The 27,502-nt window shown below is 33.0% G+C and overlaps 1 protein-coding gene and 3 long non-coding RNA genes across 10 annotated transcripts; 3 read left to right on the top strand and 1 right to left on the bottom strand.

The window, feature by feature from the left end:
* Nucleotides 1-100: 100 nt before the first annotated feature.
* PolE1 (DNA polymerase epsilon catalytic subunit 1) lies at nucleotides 101-13,101 on the top strand. 5 transcript variants are annotated; one of them, XM_071888515.1, is made up of 13 exons: nucleotides 106-245; nucleotides 318-499; nucleotides 656-1,175; nucleotides 1,250-1,826; nucleotides 1,901-4,770; nucleotides 4,826-5,826; nucleotides 5,896-6,987; nucleotides 7,039-9,027; nucleotides 9,084-9,930; nucleotides 10,011-10,615; nucleotides 10,680-11,468; nucleotides 11,524-12,252; nucleotides 12,315-13,101. In XM_071888515.1, exons 6-13 carry the CDS (start codon nucleotides 5,524-5,526, stop codon nucleotides 12,705-12,707), a joined length of 6,747 nt encoding a protein of 2,248 aa, XP_071744616.1. In that variant the 5' UTR covers nucleotides 106-245; nucleotides 318-499; nucleotides 656-1,175; nucleotides 1,250-1,826; nucleotides 1,901-4,770; nucleotides 4,826-5,523; the 3' UTR covers nucleotides 12,708-13,101. The 5 variants fall into 5 exon arrangements, with proteins under 5 accessions (XP_071744617.1, XP_071744616.1, XP_071744615.1 ...); XM_071888516.1 differs by having other exon boundaries at nucleotides 101-231; nucleotides 656-1,826; XM_071888514.1 differs by having other exon boundaries at nucleotides 1,250-4,770.
* Nucleotides 13,020-26,380, bottom strand: LOC121117233 (uncharacterized). Of its 3 annotated transcripts, none has more exons than XR_005864115.2 (3): nucleotides 26,302-26,380; nucleotides 13,213-13,559; nucleotides 13,020-13,157 (listed from the first exon to the last, which is right to left on the bottom strand). It is a non-coding gene; the product is annotated as an uncharacterized lncRNA (long non-coding RNA). The 3 variants fall into 3 exon arrangements; XR_011780107.1 differs by lacking the exon at nucleotides 26,302-26,380 and adding an exon at nucleotides 14,164-14,297; XR_005864116.2 differs by lacking the exon at nucleotides 26,302-26,380 and adding an exon at nucleotides 13,626-13,778.
* LOC139905402 (uncharacterized) lies at nucleotides 17,339-19,434 on the top strand. Its single transcript, XR_011780108.1, has 2 exons — nucleotides 17,339-18,618; nucleotides 18,881-19,434. It is a non-coding gene; the product is annotated as an uncharacterized lncRNA (long non-coding RNA).
* Nucleotides 20,635-23,887, top strand: LOC139905401 (uncharacterized). Its single transcript, XR_011780106.1, has 3 exons — nucleotides 20,635-22,612; nucleotides 22,676-23,195; nucleotides 23,297-23,887. It is a non-coding gene; the product is annotated as an uncharacterized lncRNA (long non-coding RNA).
* Nucleotides 26,381-27,502: the final 1,122 nt, after the last annotated feature.

Genomic DNA, 27,502 nt, shown 5'->3' with positions numbered 1-27,502 from the left:
AGGGTTGTGTGAGTGTAAAAGAAGGAAAAAGTTCCGTTTTTTGATTGAAAGAGCTACGATTCGCTTTTTGAAATAGACAAAGAATTACGTTATTTCCCATGGTGACTGAAGTCGGAGACTAAATAAAGGGGCTCTAATACGAACTCATTGGTGGGACTCACAAAACCTATAAACCCGAGTAGGCACGACTTTGGATTCCATGAAACAGCAGTTAGTAGAGAGATGAGAGAAGTGAGGAGTTGGAAGTACGTGGAAAGCACGGAATTATAGACACATTGAGGAATCACGTTTTAATTTTTCCTTTTTTTTCCTTGCAGGTTAGGTTCTTTGTTCTCTTATTCAGTTCGTTATATTTTTGTTATACTTGGCAACGAAATTTGTAATTGTTCCTCGAGTCATTTGTATAATTTGGAATGAATCCTTGATTATTCTCTCCATTTCACGGAATATTCTATAATCGTGAAGCCAATATTGTCGAGACTGGAATTAAATGAACCTTGTAAGAAAATTGATGTAATTTGATTAAATTGACTCCATAATAATATTTACTTTTTCGAACGATTATTGCATTAATGATAATAATTAATTGAAGAGACAATTATTTTGTCGTAGTTAAATAATATATGTACCTAATGAATTTGAAATCATGTTTCAGATATTTTTGCATAATGACAGCCTGCTGTTGTGTACCAAATTGTCGCACTGGATATAAAAATATACCAAAGGACCCAACTATGTCTCTACACTCTTTCCCTTATGATGAATGCTTAAAAAGTGCCTAGCTTAGAGCGATTCCTAGGCAAACTGGTGGAGTTTAGGCACCTTCTAAAAATTCACGAGTTTGCTCTCTTCATTTTCAAGACGATGATTTTGTTACAGAAAGTCGAGATAAGCTCCGGAAGAGTCGAAAAAAAACTGTTAAAATCGGCGGATATCAATCTCAAGAATCGATATTTGAAACCTTCTTCCATTCCGAAGTACTTGTCTAATCACAAACATGAGAGAAGAACTAAAAGAGCAACTAAATCAGCAAGGCTTTCAGCTGAAAATCTCAATATTCTCCATGAAGAAACGTTTTGGAAAATGGACTCTGTGGGCGACTTTGATGATTTATATTCAAAAGTTACTAGTTAAAATACTTCCGGCTAATATCCATTATAGAAAAACAGATAATTGTATTCAATTTTATTGCTTAGAAGGCTCACAACAAAGCTTCCTTGAAATAATATTCACTTTTTCTATTCAAAAGGATCTGACATTCTTACTCTTCCATGAGAATATCAAAGTGCATCATAAGGTTATTCAACACATAACAGTTGAAGAGAAGATAACTTCTACCAGTAAGCTTCAAAATTTATTAAGTATATATGAAATCTCTTAATTCTCTGTCAATGTAAGATACCATTTGCAATGCCTTGAATGATTTTAATTAGCTTATTAAAAATTCGTCATCTGATCTTGACTCTCATCAGTGAAAAAAAATTATATTTATATGTGAACAACTCAATCTGCTTAACTCTCCTGCAACCCTTAGACGTTATTCACCAGGATATTTGGCTTCATCCCTCGTTTGGCACAACACAAGTCCTGCACTATATCGCCAGATGTCCATTGATGGTGTAACTTTACCTCAGCCTAATCACCTTACTAAACTGTCGTCTTGATTTACAATCAAAGTGGTATATCATCTTCATCAAGTTAATACTTGTCTGCAAGATATAAATCATTATCAGATGTCTAGAAGAAAGTTGTTTTCTTAGTGGATGAAGTTTATACTGCTCAAAGAGTCGAGTTTTTTGGAGGAAAATTGACGGGACAGGAAGGAGGTAAAATAACAAAAACTCTGCTGGTCTTCATGACAAAATCAATATGTTTTTCCTCTCTTTCTTCTCTTTGATAGTACCCACAATTTCAAAAACTTGTACAACTATTCCCATAGTAGAAAAATAATGAACCGTTATAGTGTCGGTTATATTGACCTCTCATCTCCAAATTTTCAATACGTCATTGACTTGTATGAGATGAAAAAACATAAGGCCGTCAAAATTGCTCACAAGTTAACCTTAAAATTAGTATATCCAACACCTATTGAAAAAACTAACGTTTTAGTGGATTACAGCATTTTCCATGTGAGCACCATTGCTGCTCTTCAATAATACTCCTCATCATACCCTACATGGAAAATAACCATAAACTTTCTCTTTCTTAATTAATTAGAGTCGTTCAGTACCCTTGATGTATTTTATGTATATAATGCTGAAACCCCTCATCGCAATCATATTTATATCAATTCCATTTATAAGTTGGACTTCGTGATATACGGATAATTATACAACCTGGAGACTTCAATCTTATGCCTGATTTATTTATTACTTCTGAGCCTCTTTTGTTGTTGGAAAACAAGTGCAAGACAATTTTAGACTCGTTATTTTGGCCTACAAAACATATTTTGGTATTACATATAAATAGTTATTTGGAACTGTAGAACTCCACTTGAAGAAATAAATCCCGAATGAATTACCAAGTGAGGAACAAAGAGTTATCATTTATCATCCACAGCTCATTTTATTTATGAATTGTTTAAATGTTAAGTGATAACAAATTATAAGTGACCTTTTACCTTCTGTAGACTTATATTGGAAAACCTTATTATGATTGCACTATTGAAACTTAGTTAGTCTTAATCATGTTCTAAAAAACTTAATTGCTTATCACCATATTGGAAGTAATTCATTGCGGGTAATAACCCCCATGAAGATTTAGGATCTCCACAATAATAACGATTATTAATAAATGTTTCCATAGCAGTTCTTTTATTTAATTATTAGTTATTTTTAAAATACTCATTACTGACATAGATACAGACGTTCTAAATTAAAAAGTAACTATTTATATTTTATCTTGCTTTTCTTTGATTTATATATACTATGAAAATGTATTATTTTACGATCTGAATGAAATAATTTTTTAGAGTAAATCCTTAATTAAACGAAACAAAAGTGAAAATTCAAGATTTAGAAGATTACTTAGTATTTTTTCTGGAGAAATTTTTCATGATGCAATTCACCATGAGAATTTGACCCTTTTTACCCGAGTGTATGATACTATTAGCCTCATTTATGCAATGATGTTTTTTACATTTCAACCCAATAGGTAAATAGGAATCACTCGTTTCTAATAAATTGACAAATAGCTTTGTAATGCATCGTCTTGGATTTGTTAACGTCAATAAAATTTGTCGAGGGTGTGTCTCTGAAAAAAAAAAAAACAACATATTGTAAACCTGACTAGCATGTAAAGTAGTTAAATATAATAAATCTGAAGCCCTTTTAATACCACCCCTATTAAGACTATCTTGTAAAGTTTCGATGAGATCGCGATCTTCGCCAGAAAATTCATCAGTTTCTTAGATATCAAAAAGGTCGTGCATTCGCAATCTTTAATTTTGAAAAACTTAATGATGGAAGGGGCAATGTATCTGGATATATAAAACAATAGATTGGCTTGAGATTCTTCCATTATAAAATTAGAATTAGAAAAACGAAAAATAAATATTTATATTTGGAACAATTGGATCCGTGCTTACAAATTATATGACGTTTTTTTTTCACATTCATACTCATTATTTGAATTTCATTTAATATTCTTAAGTTTCTTGAATAAATTCATATTTTTATTTATTACAAATATATGCGTAATATTAACATAATGATATATGTTCCCTTAATTAAAACAAATATATTGAAAAATGTTCATAAATGACTTAATATATCCTTTCAATTCCACGACATAAGTACATGATGCTATTCATACTTCTTCCATCTCCTTCCATACCTAATAAAGTATATTATGAAAATAAGATGCAAGCCCCCCTTTATATCAGTGCCTTAGAATTTAAACTTTTACATAGAATAGGAGAGTCTGGACATACTACAACTGAAACGTCAGCTGATTCAGTAAACATATCTATAAAACCCTAGTTTAAAAGTATAAGAGTCATTGCTTATTAAAAATAATAATTTTTCTGTGTGAAAATGCCTGCTTTTGGATGCTGGAATAAGCATTTTCTATGCACGGATATATCTTTTTTTTTTGTTTTCCAAAAGATTTACACCAAAATAAAGCTTGGTTACGTGTTCTGAAGTGGAAGAACTACGAACCGAAAGGCTCGCATGTTTTATGTTCTGCTCACTTAAAGGATGAAGATATTTTTCATTCAATAAATCAAAAACGAATGTATTTAAGACCTGGTGCAATCCCCAGCAAATTTTCCTATTGTAAAGAAGCAAGACCGAGAAAAACACTTAATTCCATGAAGTTACATGATCAATCGCTGTCTAGCTCAGATAAATCCTCGGGATCCACCTACAATTTTTCTCAAGTTTGAGATATTTCATCTAAAAAGGACACAGAACCAGGACGTTGTATACTCCTATACAGTATTCGACAGATACTGTATTGTCAACATATGATCTTATAAAATGTTTGAGTTGTTTATATAAATTTAATTTGTATATATGTTCACAAATTTTTTTTTGGTATTAGCTAAACATACATATGTACTTATTACAGATATTAATGAAATACAAAAATATCACTGCCTGGTCTCCTTGCACCATGTAAAAAGTATTGCAGCTACGAATTGCGTATGAGTTTTACGAATGAGTAATTACGTATACCACAGGATACGAGATGCTACAAGGATTTCCTCGACCAAGTCTAAGGACATTGATAAGTTGGGTGGAAGTTATAGACTTTACTTTGTTGAAGGTAATTTTAAATTTAATGTATAACATATTTAGTTACAGTCTTTTTATACTCCAAGGTGAAAGTTCAAAGTTTCCCTACTAATGAACGCCATTGTTCTTTATAACCATCATTACTTCTTCTAGAAAGACGCTCTGTTGCTCTCAGTATGCGTTTAATGTCAAAATATAAAGAGACCATGGACTTTCTTTATCCTTCCGATATCTTTTTGAGTACTTACACATTATTCATTAATGGCTTTAATGGATGGAAGAGATAAAAATATATAATTTGAAGGTGCCTCAAATGTCTTCGTGTCAAGTAATGTGACCAAAAGCTTAAAAATGAGTCAAATTATTTTCTTAATTTGTAAATCCTCTATTTATTTGTATATTATTTTCAATGAATATATTTAATTTTGTAAATAATTAAGTATTTTATTCATTTTTACTTTACTCATTCATATGAGCTTAGGGTTTTACGTTATTAGTTCATATTTTTCTCTTTAGATGGCGCACATGCTGACTCCTTTTCTAAGGCAATGTCCAAGGTTTATAGTTTGGAGTAAATTGACATTCAGCTGAATCCAACATTACAACAAACAAATATTGAGCGGGAAATGAGGTGAATCTATGAGTGCTTTACTAGCACAACCTTGTTATATCTACCTTTTCACAACTCAGTTCATAAATCTTATGAGATAAGTGAGTTAACCTGATAAAATTGCTGCAACATTTAACTTTGATTAATTAATCATTGATGGGACCTTGAGTCATCATGGTTCTTCATAACTCTGGTCGCTACATGAAAGAATCATCTTCGAAAGAGGACGAGAATAAGACAGACTACCGTCTACGGGAGTCCAAAGAGAATGATGCCATTGATTCAAAATATGGATTCGTTCGGATAAGTGAATACACCGAAAGAGTCGGATTCCTTATGAATATGCACTCCACTGAGATTTTGGATGACGATAAACGATTGATTGCTGCTGTTGACTATTATTTTATTGAAGAGGATGGAACTCGATTCAAAGTTTCTGTGTCTTTTAAGCCTTATTTTTATGTCAAAGTTCGAAATGTAATGACTAACGTGATACGTGAAATGACCCTCATATGACATTTATTATTTGATCTGTTATATTTATAGGGTTTATTGCAAGAAACGACAGCTTTCTTAAGTAAGAAGTACGGTGGAGTCATTTCCTCCATTGAACAAGTCAGGAAAGAGAATCTAGATCTTGCAAATCATCTTGTGGGTCTTCAAGAAAAGTATATTAAACTCAGTTTTGCAACAGTATCTGATCTTCAAAAGGTGCGTAAGGATGTTCTTGCAACTGTAAGACGAAATAAAAGAAATGGTCAGAAATCAGTCTATGCAATGGAAGACAATAGATCTTCCTCTAACAACTTCGATAACATTGAAGATATTCGGGAACATGATATTCCATTTCATGTTAGGGTATCTATCGACAAATCTATATATGTTGGATGTTGGTATTCGGTGAAAGTGAAGGGAACAAAGGAAGACCCCATCATTATCAAGAGGGAGGATCTGATTGAAAGACCGGACGCCATTGTTCTAGCCTTTGATATTGAGACGACTAAACTTCCTCTTAAATTTCCAGATGCTAATGTGGATCAAATCATGATGATATCATATATGATAGACGGTCAAGGCTATCTTATAACCAATAGAGAAATAATATCTGAAGACGTTGAAGATTTTGAGTACACGCCAAAACCCGAGTACGAAGGTCCATTCATTGTATTTAATGAACCCAACGAAATGTCTTTAATACAAAAATGGTTCGATCATATTCTCGATGTGAAGCCACATATATTTGTAACGTACAATGGAGATTTTTTCGATTGGCCGTTCATTGAAGCTCGAGCAACAATTCACGGTATGGATATGGCTAATGAAATTGGATTTTCTAAAAATCGCGAAGGTGTATTCTCGTCTCGACCTGCAGCTCATATGGATGCATTTTGTTGGGTCAAAAGAGATTCTTATTTACCTGTAGGATCTCAAAATTTGAAAGCTGTTACCAAAGCAAAGCTTAGATATGATCCTGTTGAGGTAGATCCAGAGAACATGGTCAGAATGGCTAATGAGCAACCCCAAGAATTGTCAAACTATTCAGTTTCTGATGCCGTTTCTACTTACTATTTATATATGAAGTACGTTCATCCGTTTTGTTATGCACTTTGCACCATTATTCCAATGGAGCCGGATGAGGTAAGCAGTAATTCTACAAACTATTATCTCATTATGCTTAATTTATTTCAGGTTTTAAGAAAAGGATCTGGAACGTTGTGTGAGGCCCTACTCTGCGTTGAGGCTTTTAAAGTCAATATTGTATTCCCAAACAAACATGAAACGATATTAAATAAAATGACTGATGATGGTCATATATTAGACTCAGAGACGTACGTAGGTGGCCACGTCGAAGCGATAGAATCTGGAGTATTTAGAGCTGACATTCCTTGTCGATTTCGTATGGTTCCTGATGCCTTCCAAACACTAATCGATGATGTAGAAAGGTGTATGAGACGTGCGATTGAAGTTGAAGAAGGTGTTCCTTTGAATCATGTCGAAAACTTTGAAGACATAATCAATGAAATTAAAAAAAAGCTTGTTGACCTGCGAGATACCCCTGTTCGATTGGAGAATCCAATTATCTATCACTTAGATGTGGGTGCCATGTACCCTAACATTATCCTCACCAATCGTTTGCAGCCATCATCGGTTGTCGATGAAGCTGATTGCGCTGCTTGTGATTTCAACAAACCAGGAGCTACATGCCAAAGACGTATGCCCTGGATGTGGAGAGGAGAAGTTATGCCAGCATCGCGCTCTGAATTTCAAAGAATTCAACAACAACTAGAAATGGAAAAATTCCCTCCACTATTTCCTGGAGGGAACCAAAGAGCTTTCCATGAGTTAAACAAAGAAGAAAGAGCTACTTATGAGAAGAAAAGACTCTCGGAATATTGTCGTAAGGCTTACAAAAAAACTCATATAACAAAAATGGAAGAATGCTACACTACTATCTGTCAAAAGGAAAATAGTTTTTACGTTGATACTGTGCGAGCGTTTCGTGATCGTCGTTATACATATAAAGGATTGTGCAAGGTTGCTAAAAAAGAAGTTTCTGAGGCAGTGGCATCAGGAGATGCTACTCTAATTAAGTCTGCCAAAAATAAAGAAGTTCTTTATGACTCTCTTCAGCTGGCACATAAATGTATTTTAAATTCCTTTTATGGTTATGTCATGCGAAAAGGAGCTCGTTGGTACTCCATGGAAATGGCTGGTATTGTTTGCTACGCTGGAGCTGGGATTATCAAATGCGCTAGGGAACTTGTTGAACAAATTGGAAGGCCACTTGAGCTCGACACAGATGGAATATGGTGTGTATTACCTGCTTCTTTTCCAGAAAATTTTACATTTAAGACCAATAATTCGAGTCCTAAGAAAAAAAATGTTACTGTATCATATCCTGGCGCGGTTTTAAATATTATGGTACAAGACAATAATACTAATGAACAGTATCATGAACTAATAAATGCTGAAAAATTAGAATACAAGCAAACGAAGGAGAATACTATATTTTTCGAAGTTGATGGACCGTATTTATCTATGATACTCCCAGCTTCGAAAGAAGAAGGAAAGAAGCTGAAGAAACGTTATGCCGTATTTAATTTTGATGGTTCACTTGCAGAGTTAAAAGGATTTGAAGTTAAACGTCGAGGAGAACTACAAATTATTAAAATATTTCAGTCCACAGTTTTTGAGGCTTTTCTCAAAGGAAATTCGCTTCAAAGTTGCTATGATTCCGTTGCTAAAGTAGCAGATTTTTGGCTTGATGTTCTTTATAGCCAAGGTGTTAATATGCCTGACCAAGAGTTGTTTGATCTTATATCTGAAAACAAATCGATGTCCAAGACTTTGGCTGAATATGAAGGCCAGAAATCGACTTCAATTAGCACTGCTAAAAGACTGGCTGAATTTTTAGGTGATAGCATGGTTAAAGATGCTGGTCTAAGTTGTAGATTCATAATTAGTAAAAAGCCTGAGGGTGCTCCAGTGACTGAGCGGGCCATACCATTAGCAATTTTTGATGCTGAACCATCTGTTAAGAAACATTATTTAAGGAAATGGCTTAAAGACAATTCAATGTCGAATTTTGATATCCGTAAAATACTTGATTGGAACTATTATATAGAGCGCTTGGGCGGCACAATTCAAAAAATTATTACAATTCCTGCAGCATTACAAGTAATATAGACTTTTACTATTTTGATGTTTGAGTAAAATCTTTTTTCCACACGTAGGGAATTTCCAATCCGGTTCCTCGAATATCGCATCCAGATTGGTTACATAAGAAAATTATGGAAAAGTCTGATGTTTTTAAACAAAGAAAAATAAACCAAATGTTTACTGCACAGTCTAAAAAAGTGATGGATGAAATACCAATGGATGTGAATGAACGGGATATTTTCGATATTGAAGACATGGATAAGCCTGTTAGCAGACCACTTGCTTTGAAGAATTTGACAATAACAAATAAACGTAAAAGATTTTCGGACAACACGTCCAAAGATGTTGAAGATTTAACCAAAAATTGGCAAGAAGTTCTCGGCAATCCTCCAAACCGCTCTAATGTAAAAGATTGGATTAATTTTCACAAGAAAAAATGGGCGTATCAAGCCAAACAGAGAGTAGCTGGAATGCATGGTAAAAATAAAAAAGTTAAAGCAGGGCAGGTGTTAAGTAATGCAGGCTCAACTATTGGTGCATTTTTGCGTAAAACCCAAAAATCTCTTCTTGATTCAATTTGGCAAATAATTCATATTGTTGAGACGGGTAATCCTGGCTTATTTAGACTTTGGGCACTTATTGGAAATGACTTACATCAAATTAAATTAATCATACCACGGATCTTTTATGTTAACCAAAGAATAACTAAAGAAGATGATAGCAAGGAGAATACAATGCGTAGAAGAATACAAAAAACACTGCCTCGATCACATCCTTCAATGAACTTATATGAATACTCTGTGCCGGAACATCTTTTTCGAGAACATTCGTCAGATTTAGTGACAGATTTGTCAACTCCGGATGTTGAAGGAATTTATGAGACTCAGATTCCTCTTGAATTTCGGGTATTAGTAGAATTAGGTATGATATAGTTTTACGAATACATATATGTTTACTAATGTATACGAATACTTATGTACTTTTCTTGATTCTAATGATAGGTTGTGTCGTTGAGGTGGATAAGAAAATTGCCAAACAAATTGGAGATACAGACACTTTTGAGTTGGGATGGCTCAATTTTAAAACTCTCGCTCATAATGATTATCTTGCTGATAATAACTACAAGGCAATCTACTTTTATTATCACAAAGTTGGAAATAAGGCAATTTATGGAGTTTTCATTCCTGTTTCGAAAAAAGCTCATGTCTTTGTCTCAGATACTGTACGATCAAACCAATTGCCAAATCTTAATTTATTATACAATGCTGAAAGAACTGCTGTTATGCAAAATGAGACACTTAAAGATGTTCCTGAGTCAGATTATAATTTCGAAGTTCGTATTGAAACAGATGTTCGACAAATCAACCGTCAAATAACAAAAATTTTGCAAGGATATCGGGATGAGAAAAGAGGACCTACTATTATTTTGGCTCAGTCAATTGCTGACTTCCAAATGCTTTCTTCAGTTATACCCACATTTGTAGAATTTCCTATTGTACCATTACATGTATCAGATCATGACAATCTTTATAATGTCTTAGACTGGCAAAGAGTTGGTGCAAGACATATGATACGACATTTTATTAAGTCTAACGCATATTTTATGGTAAGATAGTTTTACTATGCATAATGTATTTATACTAAAAAATATAATGTATCTTTTGTCCAAGGCTACATTGGAACAATGTCGATATTTTCATGTTCCTATTGGGAATATCCCAAAAGACAACACTGCTTTTGGTGCTGATTTATTTTACGCTAGACATTTGAAAAAACAGAATTTCGTTTTATGGTGTTCTCCAACAGAAAAACCGGATTTAGGAGGGAAAGAGGCAGATGATAGTCGTTTACTTACTGAAGCAGAGGACTCCTGTTTGATGACTACTGTGAACAATCCTGGTGCTTACCGTACTGTTTGTGTTGAAATTGAAATTGATGCTCTTGCTGTGAGTGCATTACTTCAAGCTCATAATATACATGACATGGAGGGTACATCAGGATCAATTGCTTTTGATACTATGCCTCAAGCGTCTCTTGAAGAAATGTTGGGAGGTACGGCATCAAACCTTTGTAGTTATGATGAAACTGCTTTAGTGAGCGGAGCTTTTCGTGTTCTTCGGACAATGGTGCATGTTTGGCTAAAAGAAGTCACTCAATACCGAAATGTATTTGCTGATTATCAAATAATTCATTTCTATAGATGGCTTCGCTCCCCAAATTCTCTTCTATATGACCCTGCCCTTAGAAAGACTCTACAAAACTTGATGAAAAAAATGTTTATGCAGTTAGTAGCTGAATTCAAGAGATTAGGTGCAATTGTCATTTTTGGAGATTTTAATAGGCTCATTATATGTACCAAAAAAAGAAATTTCAAAGACGCATTGGCGTATGTTGAATATGTTACCAATACTATTCATGAGAAAGAGATTTTTAATTCTATCGATATGAAATTCACTAAAGTACGTATAAAGTTTATATATGCTCGGTTAGATTTATATATATTTATATTTTCAGGCGTGGGACTATTTGTTATGGTGTGATCCATCTAATTACGGAGGAGTAAAGAGTTTGAGTCCTAGAAATCTTACAGAAAAGGAACTTGATGTGCAAGATGAGGAAGACACTGAAGAAGGTTTTGTGGAAAAAGATTTTAATGAAGATGATGATGAACCTGAACTTGACATGTCATGGAACATAGCTTCTTATTTACCTGATGCAGGGGCCTGCCATAAGAATTTTAATACGGTTATTGCTGGTTTTATTTCATCTATGTATCAGTTCATGGTGTCTGAGGCTGAACGTGTAGCTCCGGGTTGTACTCCTGTTAGGCGCAAATTTAATCCTAGTCAAAGTCAACCTACTCCTAGAAGGAAAAATAATTCAAAATCCCAAGGAAGTGTTGAAGAAAATATTACAGATATCGATTCATTTGCTCAGGATTTGGTATCTGGAGAATTAGCTCAAAGACTTTATTCCGTAACTCAAAAAATCCATAAAAAACTTCCCGAACATAAAGGAAATGATACTTATAATGTTTTCCCTGTTCTTCCTGGATCTCATTTAAAGCTAACAAATCCAGCTCTTGAATTTGTCAAAGCTTTGGTCAAAGTTCTTTCTTTAGATTATTCAATTACGGATCATGTTCACAAATTAAGGAGAGATCTTTTAAAACTGATAGGAATAGGAGAATTTAGCGTTGCAGCAGAATGGAAGGATCCATGTATATCATTTGTTTTACCCGAGGTAAGTTACTTTTTTTTTTTAAATTTAATGTAAATGTATATACATATGTTAATTTATCATAGGTCATATGTAAGCAATGCAATCACTGTCGCGACATTGACTTATGTAAAGATCCTCATCGAGGTGAACAAAATGGAATTCCTGTTTGGCTATGTCCATCCATTCAGTGTGAAACACCCTACGATACATACGAATTGGAAGCACTTCTTCTTGATGTTGTTCGACGAAAAACTATGGGCTGGGTTCTTCAGGATTTAAAATGTATCAAGTGTTCTGGTATTAAAGAAGCCAATATGACTAAATATTGTTTATGTGCTGGGGCTTTTGAAACTATTTCACGGTTTCATGATCTTCAGCAGCTACTTATGACTTTCAAAAGTATTGCTGAGCATTATAATATGCCCATGTTGGAGGAATTGGTTACCTGGACACTAGAAATGAATATAAATACTTAATTTAGTTACAAACCTAGTGAACTTAGATCAGGTTTAGGATTTGACTTTTCAGTTTCTGATTAGTCGTAATAAAATAGTATTTTGATTACATTTTATTGTTTAATAATAACTTAATCACTTTTCAAGTTAATGACTAATTTTCAAATTTGAGGGGAATAATTTTCTTAGAGCGTTTTTAATTTTATTATTGTTATACTTCATTTACTTATTAATAATTATAATTATTATAGTATAGATTTATTGATATTTTGTTCATTTTCTTTTTTCTTCTGAGTATAGTTTTTTAGGGAGGAGGGATTTTGAAAAGGAGCTATTACAAACTGAATTGAAGTAAACATTATTTTATTTATAATGGAAGATTAGATAAATAAATGTTTTATAGGATGATATAGAAGTTGTTTTTTCTGGAGTTTTTGATTTTATCATAGTTCATTTACTTTTTCTTTGTAACTGTAATTAAAGGATTTTAATAAGTGGAAAATATAATAATTATTGGACATATTACGTCTCACGGTGGAACGTCCAAAGGATCTTGGATATTTGTAACTATAAGATCGTCTATTATTTCTTATAAGTGGAGTAGCGTCATCTTCAATCTCTTTCTGTTGTAATGGAGAGGATATATCCTGGAGTGCTTGCCAAATTTTAACCATCGAAGAATCCCTAACCATATGTTTTTCGTCATCGCACGAGTACTGACAAAGATTACTATTTAGGTAATGAATTTTTTTTTTTGTATTGGAGGTTTGTATGAGTTGCATTAATTGGTATTGGATATCTCTGGCCCATGTACCTTTCTCGATTGAAAAACCAGGGTATTCTCGTTTGTCGTCCGTGCATGTACGCATTGACCTACAATAAAATAAAATATAAAATAAATTGTTTAATGAAGATATACTACGTATAATTGACTCAGACGTTTTATATCCGTTACAGTAGATTTGAAAAGGTCACACTCCATGAAACTGTAATTCATTATGAACCTTATTAGAATAATAGCTAATGAAACGACAAAGTAGAATATTTCGAAATATATTTGAAGTTCAAAGTTTAAAAAAGAAGGCTTTAATTAAATATAATCTACATACTAAAAAATATACATCATAAATTTATGTCAAATATACAAAATTAAACAATTGGAATCATATAACTAATAACAATAAATTATATATACAGAATATTGAAATAATAGATTGATCCAAATAATATTTTCTCGGGGGCGTATGTAGAATTGATATATATGTAGTTTTCAACTACACGAGTTGTTCTCCTTTGATACATTGTACTGCTCAGTTTTATTCAGATACTTAATTAAAAAAGTGCCTTCAAAAAAAAGCCTTCAATTACTGTGTTTAATTCTGGAAACACTTAACTGGTGACCCCGACATGAAGACAAGTCCTGAAGTCTCTCACGTTGTACGGCAATTTAAGATTTGTCCCTTATGCCCGAGCATACCTAAATCATGGTTCCGACGTCTCGAAACGCAATTCAATTTCTTATTGTGTCACGGAGGAGTCTGAAAGGTATCTATCGGTGATGGACGAAGGAGTCCTGGATTTCTTTGATGATAAAGATGAGAATACCCCAAGTTGCACACCCTATTCTTATATGAAGCGAAAATCCTGGATGAATATAAAATTTCAACGCAAGATAAAATTGAGATACTTTTTCAGCTGATCGAAGAGCCTCAAAATCATTTTGTTGACGAAATTGTGAGCCTTGTGACGAGTTACTTCTCCAATCTTGTACTTCCGTGGGGCGGTCATCAAACAAATCCTCGTAAGGAGTCTTCCAGAGGGCCAAAAAGCTGGAATGTCCGTGCTGTTTGCTGAAAATAATTTGTTAAGGATCGTCAAATACAATGCGACAGCATAAGAGAAACCTAGTATCCTGAGTACCATCGAGATCCCTTCTAGTTCTTCGCTTCACTCTACTGTTAAACGGATGGAATGCTTCTACCATCGGAAAGGGGTAAAAAAGCGACTAAGTGCGAAACGCCTCATACTTACCCAAAACTTATTAGTTCAAAAAACAGATCATTCGTCGAGTACCCAATTCGACATTAAAAATCTGAACTCATCAAGATAGACTCAGGTTCAATGCCTATGAATCTTTTATTTGTCAGTAGTAATGAAAAACGGGTTCTCATCGATACTGGATCCCAGAGGTCCATAGTTCCGAAAACATCCCATTCTAGCTATATTGATCGGGCACCTCCCAAGCTTGTTGCTGCCAACGGAGCTCCGGTAGAAACATATGGTTTGAGGAAGTTAGGGATCGAATTGGTACCTGTTGGGCGGGTTGAATGGGAGTTTGTTGTGGCAAACATAGAATACGGTGTCATTGGTGCCGATTTCCTAGTCCATTTGATATTGTCTGTTTATATGGAATGTAGGATGTTACGACGTAACGAAGTGCTGACAACAATAGAAGAGTGCTGTAATATCGCCAATAAATTATGTATCGAATTTCCTACTCCTCAGTCCCAGGAGGAGTTCTCTTCTGAGCCTCCTCATGGTGTCTTCATAACTTTGAGCCCTTGTTACTCGCGTACACGTCGAATAACTCTAGAGAAGGAAGCTATAGCTAAGGCGGAGATATCCAAATTAATGTTAGTGGGAATTTTGCGGGAGTAAAAATCAAATTGGTTGTCTCTGATACATTTGATGGAAAAGCAAGACGGTTCCTGGTGTATGGCCGGAGACTTTAGACAATTGAACTATCTTACGTTCCCAGATTGATACCCAATGCCTCATTTTCACGAATTCATTCAATATATTGGAAGTTACAAATACTTCACCAAATTGGACCTCAAGCGTGCCTACTATCAGGTTCCTATGTTACGCTATTACTACATGCGCCGGATTGTACGAGTTTACGAGGATGCCCTTTGCACTCAATAATTCCTTTAATACATTCCAACGATTAATTGATTCGTTATTTAGACAGATTTGCTTACATCGACGAATTAATGGTGACTTTACTGTCACAAAGAGAGCATCATAATCAGATCAAGCAGGTTCTTCAAGTTATCAAGGATAATGATCTTGCTTATAGTGTAGAGAAAAGTGAGTTTTGCAAAGCAAGGATTTAATTTTTGGGACATGTCATCAGCGAAAACGGTATTCGTCCCATCTAAAAACTCGATCAAATGAGAGTGCTTGATCGACCTAGAAATGGCAAATACTTGCATAAGTTAATTGGGATGTTTAATTAATATAGAAGATTTGTTCCAAGCCTGGGGGCACTGTTGGTCCCATTATATAAATTGTTACCCAAGTTCAAAAGTTCCTCCGTGGAGTGGACGGAAGAAGGCGACTCATCCTTCCTCAAATTACGGGATACTCTTTCTGGTGTTGCTACCCTAGTGTACATTATTCCCCCAAGAGGTACCTTTTTCTGACTGTCGACGGGTCTGACAAAGCTATTGACGGATTGCTGGAACAGCAAGAGGATCAAAGGAATTTTCTCCAATTAGGATTCTTTAGTATGGCTTTAAATGCAACGCAGAATCGATATTCGACGTTCAAGAGAGAACCCTTTGGGGTTAGAGAGGCCCTTCGACATTTTAGATTTTTCATTGGAGGACGTATGATTACTGTGTTTACCGACCATTGGCCCCTGGTCGACTAATCTAAGAATCATACTTGGTCTAACAAAGTTTATCGATATTTTGATAAAAATTTCTGAATATGGTGCTAAATTGCAGCACATAAGTGGCAAAGATAATGTTCCAGCAGATTTTCTTTGCAGACAAAACAACGTTCTAATCGACGTGGTGGATAGAAAGGAATTCTTGACGATTGAGGAGCAGGAAAGTGTATCACTGAATGAAAATTGCAAGCATCAAGATTAGAATGTATTCAAAATAATGTGTGACATGCACAATCTAATCCCCCGACCAGTTGTCCCATCATCACTTGTTGTGAAAATCATTAGAAATGTACATAATGAGAATCAAGAATAACGCGAAGACTTTCGTTAGTAGTTACACTACATGTGCCAACGCAAAAATATCGACTCATGTGAACAAGAAGTCAGCGACTCTGGATGTGCCTGATAAAAAGTTTCATCACATTAATGTGGATTTAGTTGGTCCTTTCGTCCCAGTTAATGAAATGAGGTATTTACTGACCATGATCGATAGAAGAACGCGATGGTTAGAAGAAGTGCCTCTGATAAGTATAACAGCTCCTCTCGTAGCTGAGGCATTTCAAGTGTGACGGATATCGAGATTTAGGGTACGTTCTATCTTGACCATCTTCTATCTTGGCAGACAGTTCATCTTCGACGTATGGAAACGTATGTGCTGGAATTTAAAAGTTAACTTCAAATACACCATCCCTACAACCCACAGACCAATGGATTGGTCGAAAGGGCACATAGGACGCTAAAAGAGGCATTAAGATTTCGGCTTTCCAAAAATGACGAAAATAGGATCACAGCTCTACATAGGGTATTATGGGACTGAAGGACAACTGCTCGATGGGAGTCTGGAGTTACTCACACACAGGAGGTGTATGTTGGAGGTATTCGCTCTACTTCTCTCCCAGATGTATTTGGAAGACATAAGTTAGTTTATCATTTTATTTTTTTTTGTGGGGGAGGGGGGGTAAGTTTTTTTGAAAAAAATCAATCAAAGTTGATGAAATGACAATTTAAAAAGAAAAAAAATCCTTTAAAAATTGGTTTCTCCCTGTTTCATCATTAATTTTTTTTTACAATGCGATAATTTTTTCTTCAAGACAAAAAAGAATCTCTATTTGAGGGAGGGGCTACAGTCCCCCCCCCCTCGTCCAAACACCCCTTAACCTCCACTTTCAATAATTTGTAATTGATTTTGTTTATATATAATGGCATGGTCAACTGCACTAAAACCCCTTTCCACGAGGCATAAAGATGGAAAAGCTGTCACGAAATATCTTGCCTATTTGTAGGAAAAAGAAAATTATTTCTTTGGAAGTCAAAAATGTTGATTGTTATTTTGAACTACATATTATTCTTAAGTTTTTCGTCACAGCGTATTTAGATAAGTTATTCTTTTAACATTACATCGTTTTCTTCAAATTCATGGTATGGGTTGATCATTCATAGATAAAAAATCACAAAACTTGTTTTTTGAATTTGTATCAAAGACATTTTAATGTTATACATAAACCGAAACGTCATCATCCTGGACGTTTGCTGTTGATGAAAAGTTGGAAAACTGAGAAAATTCTAGTATTCACATTTTTCTTTTTCGTCAAATAGATTTCACAAAGAAAGGCTGCCATGCACCAAATTACAAACAAAATAAGTATTTACATAATTTTATCAAACGTTATCAATATAACGCATAAATATGTGAAAGATTAATTTATTATTAGAACTAGAGTACCCGGCGTTAACCGGGACATTAAGAAATTAATTATGAACTCTTATACTTCATATAAAACAATATGATAAAGACTTTAAAATTTTAAGAATGATTCCCGCTGCATATTATTCTGTTGCTATGCATATTTACACCCTTTTTTTAAAAGGACATAAAGTAGGGTTGCCCAGCGTTGCCTGCGACATTAGGAAAGAAAAAATAATTTTTAACTCTTTTGCTCTTTAAAAAAAAAGGAATTATAAGTAGTGATGGAACGATTCCAAAAATAGTTAAAAAATACAATTTTGCTATAGTTTTTTAAGAATTACAATTGATAAAATAAGTCGCCTTCCTTTATTTATAGTTTTGTGCCGAGACTTGAATTTTGCTCTATGAGTATTCTTGAGTTTCTGAAAAAACCACTCGAGGAATTAAGAGCTTTACTCCTTACTCGCTTGAATACTCGTTAATCACCTGAATACTCTTTACTCCCCTGAATACTCGTTACTTTCCCTAACACTTTTGTTCGTTAAGAATACATATTAAAATTTTAACTAGTAAGTTTACTTTAAGTTGTATATACTATTTAAACAAAAAAGATAATGATACTGCTAAAATAATACTCAAGTACTAAAATACTGCAATTGCTAGAATAGGGATTATGTTTAAGCTTAAATCTCAAAGGATATGTCAAATGAATTAGTACCTAGCAGATTGAAAATCAAATTTGACCATTCAGATTTATGTTTGATAGCGGCCCCTCCCTCATGCATTTGGAAATATTCATTTATTAATTATCATTCATCTATATTAATGCAGACAAGTTTGTCGTGACGTATATCTATTGGTCTGAGAAGGACTTTAAAGTGTGTACTTAATTAACTGCGTAATTCCAGGAATGTCGATCACTCCTGCTTGTCTAAAAAAACTCAAACAAAAATTACTTTTCAAACGAACAAGAATTAAGAGTAGAGATTGCAAAAAAGTCAACAAGTTTCTACATAGTGGTGCCTGTGGGAAAACATATATTCTAAATTTAACAGAGCAAGAAAGTCAGTCTTAGAAAATTTACCTGTTAAAATTGGTTCGAAAAAGAAAAACAGAGAATCCCAAGTAACAAAAAAGAATACATCGAAATTGCAAATTAAAAATTAATCTTCCAATGCCGATTCTAGAAAAAACACCTGATTCTCCGATTCCCGATTTTGACTAATTGTTCCATCATTAATTTTAAGGTTTAGAGAAGAAAAAATATTCAAGTTAAACTATCGTTCACTTTAGGTGCTGGAAATTGTAACTCTTTATAGTGAACTGAATCACTTGAATCAGTTCACTAAATCAATTCTAAGTGAAATAAAAATAATTTTCTACCATTTTTCGGAATGATTCAAACTGATATTTAAAAAATCTGATGTTATTGAATAGACATGGAAGGGTGTCGAGGCTGCCCCAAAAAGGGTTTTCGTAAAATTAATGTGTTAAAAAGGTTGGAGTAATATCGTTGTGTGGTAATATTCGGAAAAGCAAACTATTAAATGATTTTTTTTTTAAATCCATCTTAAAACATACCCCAGCCCAGGGTATGTTAAATTCTTACACTGCCGCTTCTCTGAGCATCAAGGATCCCTTGTAATATCCTAAAATAACAATCCGATTCACTGGATAACTTGATGCAAACTAATCATGTCAGTTCAACACTCCCTATATCCTAAAACTTCCATATCGCATGAATATAACATCTTTATCGCATTATTGATGTAAGCACTTCACCTGCATAATCCGTGGGCCTGGGTATAATTTTGGTAATATCAAGAGTCCTTGATACTCAAGGAAGCGGTGGCGGGTTAATTTAACCTACATTGGGGCCCAGGACTTCACACTCAACCTGTGGGCTGGAAGTGTATTATAGCATATTAAAAGAGGTCCTTGCCACTTGGAAACACGACAGTGGTTGAGTTAAAACTAACTTGGGGCTCACAACTTCACCTACACAATCCGTGGGCCAAAAAAGGAAAAAAATATTGGAAAAAATCCATTATGCAGCGAGAAAAATTCTTAAAATTTTAATATCTTTATTTTTTGTTTTATAAGAAATAGACGTTTGCTTGTCAAATAATTGGTTCGACATTTTTTTTTAAAAAGCGGTTTTTTGCCTTGAAGGCAAAAAAATGGTTACCAAAATCGTTTCTGGAATCTTAAAAAACTACATGAAAAATTTCAGCAAAAATCCATTAATTGGTTTGGGGGTGATTGTCAGACAAACGCCCTCACACACACAGACATTCGCATTTGATATATACATATCCATTGTAATAGCTTATCTTTATCTACAGTAGGAAATAAGATTGTACAACGATATAATAATAGACGTTTAACACATTTTAGGGTTGGATATTATGCAAATAGGCATTAGAAGAATAAACTTTTGATAGGCAGTAAGACATTGTGGATTTTTATTTTTTGGTCCTATTATAAAATCTAATAGTTTCATATTTTTCATCATATTAATGAAAAAAGATTTATTGTTATAAAACTTGGTGTTAGGCCCAATAACATGACCGACATCAACAAGACTGATGTCACGTGAAAACACTCCATTCTTCTTCTAGCGTTCCTTCAAGGGTGACTACATATAAAGGTGAGGCAGCAAGGAAATTCTACACTTGTGTTTTTTTCTTTATCAAGAGAAGAAGGAATATTTAATGACGTCACTATTGCTACACATAGCACCTTGTCCTATATAATTGTAAAGTAATAATTTTAAAATTCAGATTTAATTCATTGTAAGGCAACACAAATTAAGTAAATAAAATTAAAATTCATTTATAGTAAATAATGGTAAACTTAGAACCATGCCAAAAAATTAAGTAAGATTAAAATCAACTTTTATTGATATTAATATCTATTGATTTCGTAACTATTTCGCTATAATTAAGATAAGTTCATGATTTTTTCCAATTATTTTACTTTTAGTCTTCTGAGGGTTTCCACTGAGGATGGATGATTATTGTTTCATGTGATGACACGAATCTGTGAGAATATACTCTCCAGACAATCTTGATTTAGATGAGTGGTTAAAATGAATTTCATTTTTTTGAACGAATGGAGATTAAAAATCCCTTTTGAAATGGAAGCTGAAAATTTTCCCCGTCACATTCACGGACAAAACTAAGCACTCCATTTCGTTCTAAGCATCTATGTATATCAAACCCACAAGAAAGTTTTCTTTTTTGCTGTATCTACTAGCTACTAGCATTCATAGTTAAACCTATCATTAACTATTTGAATGATTCTAGACTGGGATTCTTTCTTGTGCCCATAGATGAATAAAAATGATTCGGACATTTTGTTAGATATAAGCTGCGCTGTTGTTATAATTCGTTGTCTTGCATTTCCATTATATTCAAAATGGGATTTTTTAGTCACTTTGAAGGTTATTTTCAACTCACCCCAATCTTGTTCAAGAAGGTCTTGGAAGTCCTGTTTAGTCAAACTTACAGAATTACCATCCAAATAATTGAAATTGTATTCATGATCTAATAAATGATTTCGAAATAATTTGAGCAAATGAGCACAGTCAGGGAAGGCATAAATTTGGCGTTTTTTTATCCACAGAATTGTCAAATGAAAGGTCGAATTTCACATATATATTGGTTGCTTCCACATATAAAAAAACCCTCTTACCATTGCAATCTATATGTTTTTGCAAGGTCAAAATATTTACTTAAGTTTAGAAGATATTTCAAACGTTCTTCTAACTTCCATCTCATCAAAACAAAGAACCGTCATACGCTCTTGATATTCTTATGAAATACTAATTTTTTCAGAGATAATTTTGATGCTATATTCGAGGAAGCCAGGTTCACACTTAAAATCTTGTAGAAAGATATCTCGAGTCTGGTGACTGGGAAATGGAAGCAATTTCCTGGAACGTAAATATCCAAAGGGTCGAGGACTAATGCTTCGTAAGATGAGGGCAGTGGTTACATCCTCTTTTGAGTATTGAAATTTTTTAAGGGAAGTATAATTCTTCTTACTTGAATTTTGGAGTGGCTCTTTTCTTGGGTAGTCCTTATTAAAATTTGTTTAAACTTCTTTGACTTTAGTAAATGGCACTTGGTTTTGTATTGACAAAATTCCCTTTTCGTCAAAGAAAGTTATTTTTCCAATTTTTGTAATTGCGCTCCCATTTGCTTTCTCAAACTGGACTCCATTTTCGAATTTGTAAACGTGAATATGAGTGTTTTGCGTCTTGGTCAAAGGCTCTTGTTAGGACTCAGTGATTCCGCTACAAATTTCCATGAACCTTCATTATCAGTCTCTTTTTCCGAGTCCATACTGGTTTCCTGGTCCTTACTTGCTTTCAATAGTTGTTTCACATGCTCCTTCCTTTCGCGAGTTTACATACGAATATCTCTGGAGGGTTTGAGTTCATCTAAAATGGGAGAAGCAAAGGGAATATGGAGTGAGGGGACTGCATCACTCTTTAATTTCTTCATGGCATTTATGTTAAGAAGCTCAACCTGGAGATTCCGCTCAAAATAATTGGATGTAAAATGAATATCACAAATATTAATTATATCTTAATATTAATTAGTTTTTTTTCTCCTGCAGACTGAAATCCAAAGACGCTGGAGCATCATTTTTTTTTTTTTTCAGGAAACGCAAAATACTGGGCATTCCGTCGATTGCGACAGCAGGCCATGGAATAAACAAGCTTTGAACCTCGAGATGATGCCATTTTTGCTAAACATATCCAAATAAGTGCACTTCAATGAAATTATCTTAACCGCCGCAACAGTGACGTCACTATGTCAGCTGAGTCAGCTAACGCCAAGCAGACTGCATTTGAAGATCCTCGTTGCCTCATCTTTATATATAGTCACGTTGACTTGTTTGGGATAGCGTGGTGGGTCCAGTCAATTGTATAACTACGTTTAGGGATGTTTAAATGGTCACAATCTTTGTGAGTATGCATACATGCTGGTAAACTCTAATATAATAGTGATGCTAATCAAGAGTCATTTTGGGCATGTTTAAAAAAAAAAATAGAAATTCAAAGTATCAACAATGACAATTTGAGGAATGTTTTGGAGGACAGTAGCTTTTTTGGCATGACGTTTAATTAAATCAGGTAAAATCAGCTGTGTCGATCATTATTTCTACTCTTAGTCCAAGAAGGACTTACATTTATAACTCTGCAACAAATCCTCATTGTTACTTTCCGTCTTTTAGGGGAACAAACAAATGTTCAGTCCGATTTGGTATATAATTATATTTACAATACGTAGTCGGATAGAAATTTCACCCCTCAGGAATTAAAAATTAATGAATAACATTGGAAAAGAAAATTCATTTTTCAGTTTGCCAATTCAAAAAAAAAAAAAAAAAAATGAAGGCGAGCTAAAAAATGTAGCCAATTTTCATTATCACTAATCTTTAATCATTTTTAACTCTCCTTCTTTTTGGAGTTTCTTTTCCGATGCATTTTTTACCTTAATTGTATCACACAACTTTCCCTTAAAAAACAAAACAGAAAAAAGGACCGGAATTATCTATTAAATAGCCAAATACGTCAATCATACCAACTGCCATTTATATCATATGTAATCCCAGACTATCACTGTCATATTCTTTCTTCACCATTTTTATAATCAAATATTATTCAAATCTACTTATTCTGTTTTATTCGATACTTTATTATAATATTGCTTAGTAATATTTTATTAAAAGAGTAGTTATTATGTTATTCCTGTGAAGAAATTGCCAAAATTTATTCTTAAAATTAATAAAATGACCAATATACATATTATATCCTGTTTTTTTGAAAACGGAGCATAATTATAGAATAACTTATTACTTTGTTTATTTATCAAAAAGAATAAATTATTACTTTTCAAGAGAGAGGAGGGTACGTATGGTATATGTTATTATCAATACATAATATATGCCGGTATATTAAAAAAATAAGAAACCAAAAATTAACGTGGTGTTTTACACATTTGACATTGTTTATTATACGTCGGCTGTTTTAGAGTTTGTGGGAGAACTGGGGCCAGACACACCTCATCTTCAAGATCTATTATATGAACAGGTATATTCCCTATACTAAGTATGTTTACAAATATAATCCCTCCTAAAACAAATTTAAAACTCCACCTATATTTGGAACCCCTATAAATTTTATTGGTTTTGCCCTCACAAGAAAAACAGAAAGTCTTATATATCCTCAAGTATAAATTTGTCATAAAGTTTAAAGAATACTAATTTAATTTGTTTTAAACTTTGATATATTTTAGGTCAAAAAATAAAGTCTTAGTTATTTTTTTATAAATAGCAAAAATCAAAAAATATATATTATATATTTTTTAAACTATTAGTTTATCAATGATATTTAATACTTGTCTTTTATTTTTTTGAAACACGATTTATCACAAATGAAAAGTACATCAAAATGTTACTTATCTTTAAGATAATTGGATAGGTCCAATATTTCATTTCTGTGTATCAATAATACCATATCCTAAATTTGAGTAAAATCAGTTTTGTCGTAAAAGTTTGACATATTTCATGTTTGTAAAGGTATATTCCATTGGACCCAGATATTATGTTTAACGTCAGTGTTGTATTGAAGGCATAAACAATGAGGATAATAGCATTTTTGGAAGCTCAAATGTATCCTTATTTAGACTCCCCTGTATGTAAGCTAGGAGCCTACTTCTATATATAATAATCGATAATAAACAGTTTGAAAATAATTTGTAATCAAAAGAGAAGCAATAGTAAAACAAGATTAATATTAATTAAATTACATATATTAGAGAAAACAGAGTCAACTCCCCCAATTAATTTGTACCATTTTCAAAAATCAAACTGGTATTTTTGTGAACTAGCTACTTAATTATAATGAATTGCTAAATTTTTGCCGAATAAGAAAACCTAACCAGGTAATCAGAAATCTGACTCTTGAAAAATACTTTTTCATTTTTGAGTCATACAGCTGTTTTTATTTTATCTTAAAGATTGTTATTATATCATCTCCCTGATATCATCAAATACATACTTCATTCATAATAAAAGTGGCTCTGAAAGGGATAATCTATGTACTTGAAATAATTATTTTCATGGTATGGCATTTGAAAAAGATGATGGAATTTTTAAAGACTTCATGGGGAAACTATACCTCGGTATATATAAATTAGGACAAAGAAAATCCATACATGGAAAATGGAATACTAATGAAATGAAATAGAAAAATTGAATTAAAACAATTGTGGAATTAATTACATCAGGAATTAAAACAATTGTGGAATTGAAATAATTTTATTCATTAATATTCAGTATTAGTACTTTCATTAAATTTATAAAAATATTTATGGGTAGATAAAAATTTCTTATATGAATTGTTTGATTTCCATTCTTTTCTTTTTATATTTCCGTACATTTTTGTAATACATTGAGAAAGCCTTATTAACTCCCCGACCCCACAGTGAAACATAAAAAATTTCATCGGCCTTATAAATATTTTGATATTTCTTTAAATTTGAAGAAAAATATATCGATTTGATATCTTCCAATAAATCTTCATCAAGTTCACACCAACATGGAACTGAAGAATTGAATTGCACAAATAACCAAGTTTTTGTTAATTTTGATTCCTTTTATCATTTATAGAAGTAATTGGTTAAACATATTTTCATCATTCTCATGGTACAGAAGTGTGGAAAAATGTTTGCAAAATATAATCTGAAATTTCTAGTCGAATACTTCAATGGCCTCTTCAAGTTCATACACTACCTGGTTCTTCCAATTTTAGAACCCTTCCTCTAAGAAGAGCTAAGCTAAAGGTTGCTTACCTCTTGTTCTGGGACAATTTATTGGGTTATATACAAAGTATGTATGCAAGGTTTTACCATACCCCTCTTATGTTAGCATTTAGTACACATAATATACGTAATATATTATAGATTGTGTTTGCAATTTCAAAAACCCTCCTATATTTAAACGTACTTAGTACATATTACTTTTTTTTAAATTTCTGAATTCCTGAAACCTTAAACATTAACCTTGTTTGTAGTATTATATGATAGAAGGAAATTTATATTTGAGCCATTTTTATGATTAGTATTTACTTGTTTTGATTTTTTCTTTAAAAAGAATGGTTGTTGTGCCAGTAAGTACTTTAGTTCGTGTAACCCTAATTAATAAAAAAGATGAAGAGATACAAAAGAAATTTTTACCTGAGACAGACCAAGCAAGAGAATGAAAGAAACTTCAAGGATTTGAAAATAACCAATAGTTTGATGATGTTTCATTTTGAAAGTCTTATAAGAACTGATTCGTCAACTTAAATCATCAACTCCTTTTCTCCTTCCCTTCACTCAATTTCTTGGTTTTCCTCCTCTTCTACTCGTTTAAAAAAATACATGTATAAATTATATCATATAATATGTAAAGTATATTTTGTTAAGATACGCATTCATGTTTAATATGGCTATATATTTATACATATATAGCTATTTATTAACCGTGACATTGCATGTGCTTCAGAAAATGAGGTCGCATATTCTAAATATGGCGAATAAGATAAGCCTTTTCTCTCTTACGAGTTTTTAACTATTCCAAATCTACTTATTTGAGAGATTCAACATATCCTTATAGGAAATATTACATTTTTTTCCATATTAAAGATTTTGTATTGGCTCTAATATGTCCTTATATCAAATTAATCAAGTTAATTTGATTAATATTTATAGGAAGGTAAGGATATATCCGGATTTTCCAAAGTTGTTTTATTTTAATCGTAAAACTTAACACCGTAATAAACTCCTGAAATATCCATAGTCTTGGTTTGAAGATTTGAAATATGTATGTGTTGAGGAGACTTGAAGATATACAGATACTAAACGTAGGTTAAAATATTGAATCGAAATCGGTAAATCTATTTATTATAGTATTTAGTAATATTGGGTAAAATATCCAGTATCTGTATCGGAGAAAATCCATATAAATTTGGATATTTACCTCCGCCAACAAAATTGAATTGAACTTATGATTTTGCCTCCGGTTGTTTGTCTTTTGGTAATCAGAATTAAGGCAAAATTCCAGATTGATTTTCATCTAGCCTGATAGGAAGATTATATATCTTCTATTAAAGTGACATTAAATTATGAGAGGTAAAGGTAGCACAAAGCGTCAAAATTACATACTCAACAATAACTTTGGAAATACTTTAGGTACAGAGCTGAAATTATTTCTTGAACCAAGAAATAGTGCTGACTCAGAATGCTGACATCATCACTACAAAAAAGGGATATTGTCATCAAATTGCAAATTATTATTATAAGTAAGTTTGGAATAAAATTCATAGTGTTAGAAACTAATGATGGATTTCTTGTACTTTGTTGTACACCAGGGGTTCCCAAACTTTTCAGCCTGCGA

Source organism: Lepeophtheirus salmonis, chromosome 5, assembly GCF_016086655.4.
Source record: "Lepeophtheirus salmonis chromosome 5, UVic_Lsal_1.4, whole genome shotgun sequence".
NCBI lineage: Eukaryota > Metazoa > Arthropoda > Copepoda > Siphonostomatoida > Caligidae > Lepeophtheirus > Lepeophtheirus salmonis.
This window is presented reverse-complemented; position numbering and strand designations above follow the sequence as displayed.

Bases quoted from the DNA above. Each gene is read 5' to 3' on its own strand.
- PolE1 (XM_071888516.1), top strand. From the start codon at position 5,524: ATGGTTCTTCATAACTCTGGTCGCTACATGAAAGAATCATCTTCGAAA. The intron at 5,827-5,895 runs GTAATGACTAAC...TTATATTTATAG, and splicing joins TTTATGTCAAAGTTCGAAAT to GGTTTATTGCAAGAAACGAC. The intron at 6,988-7,038 runs GTAAGCAGTAAT...AATTTATTTCAG, and splicing joins TTCCAATGGAGCCGGATGAG to GTTTTAAGAAAAGGATCTGG.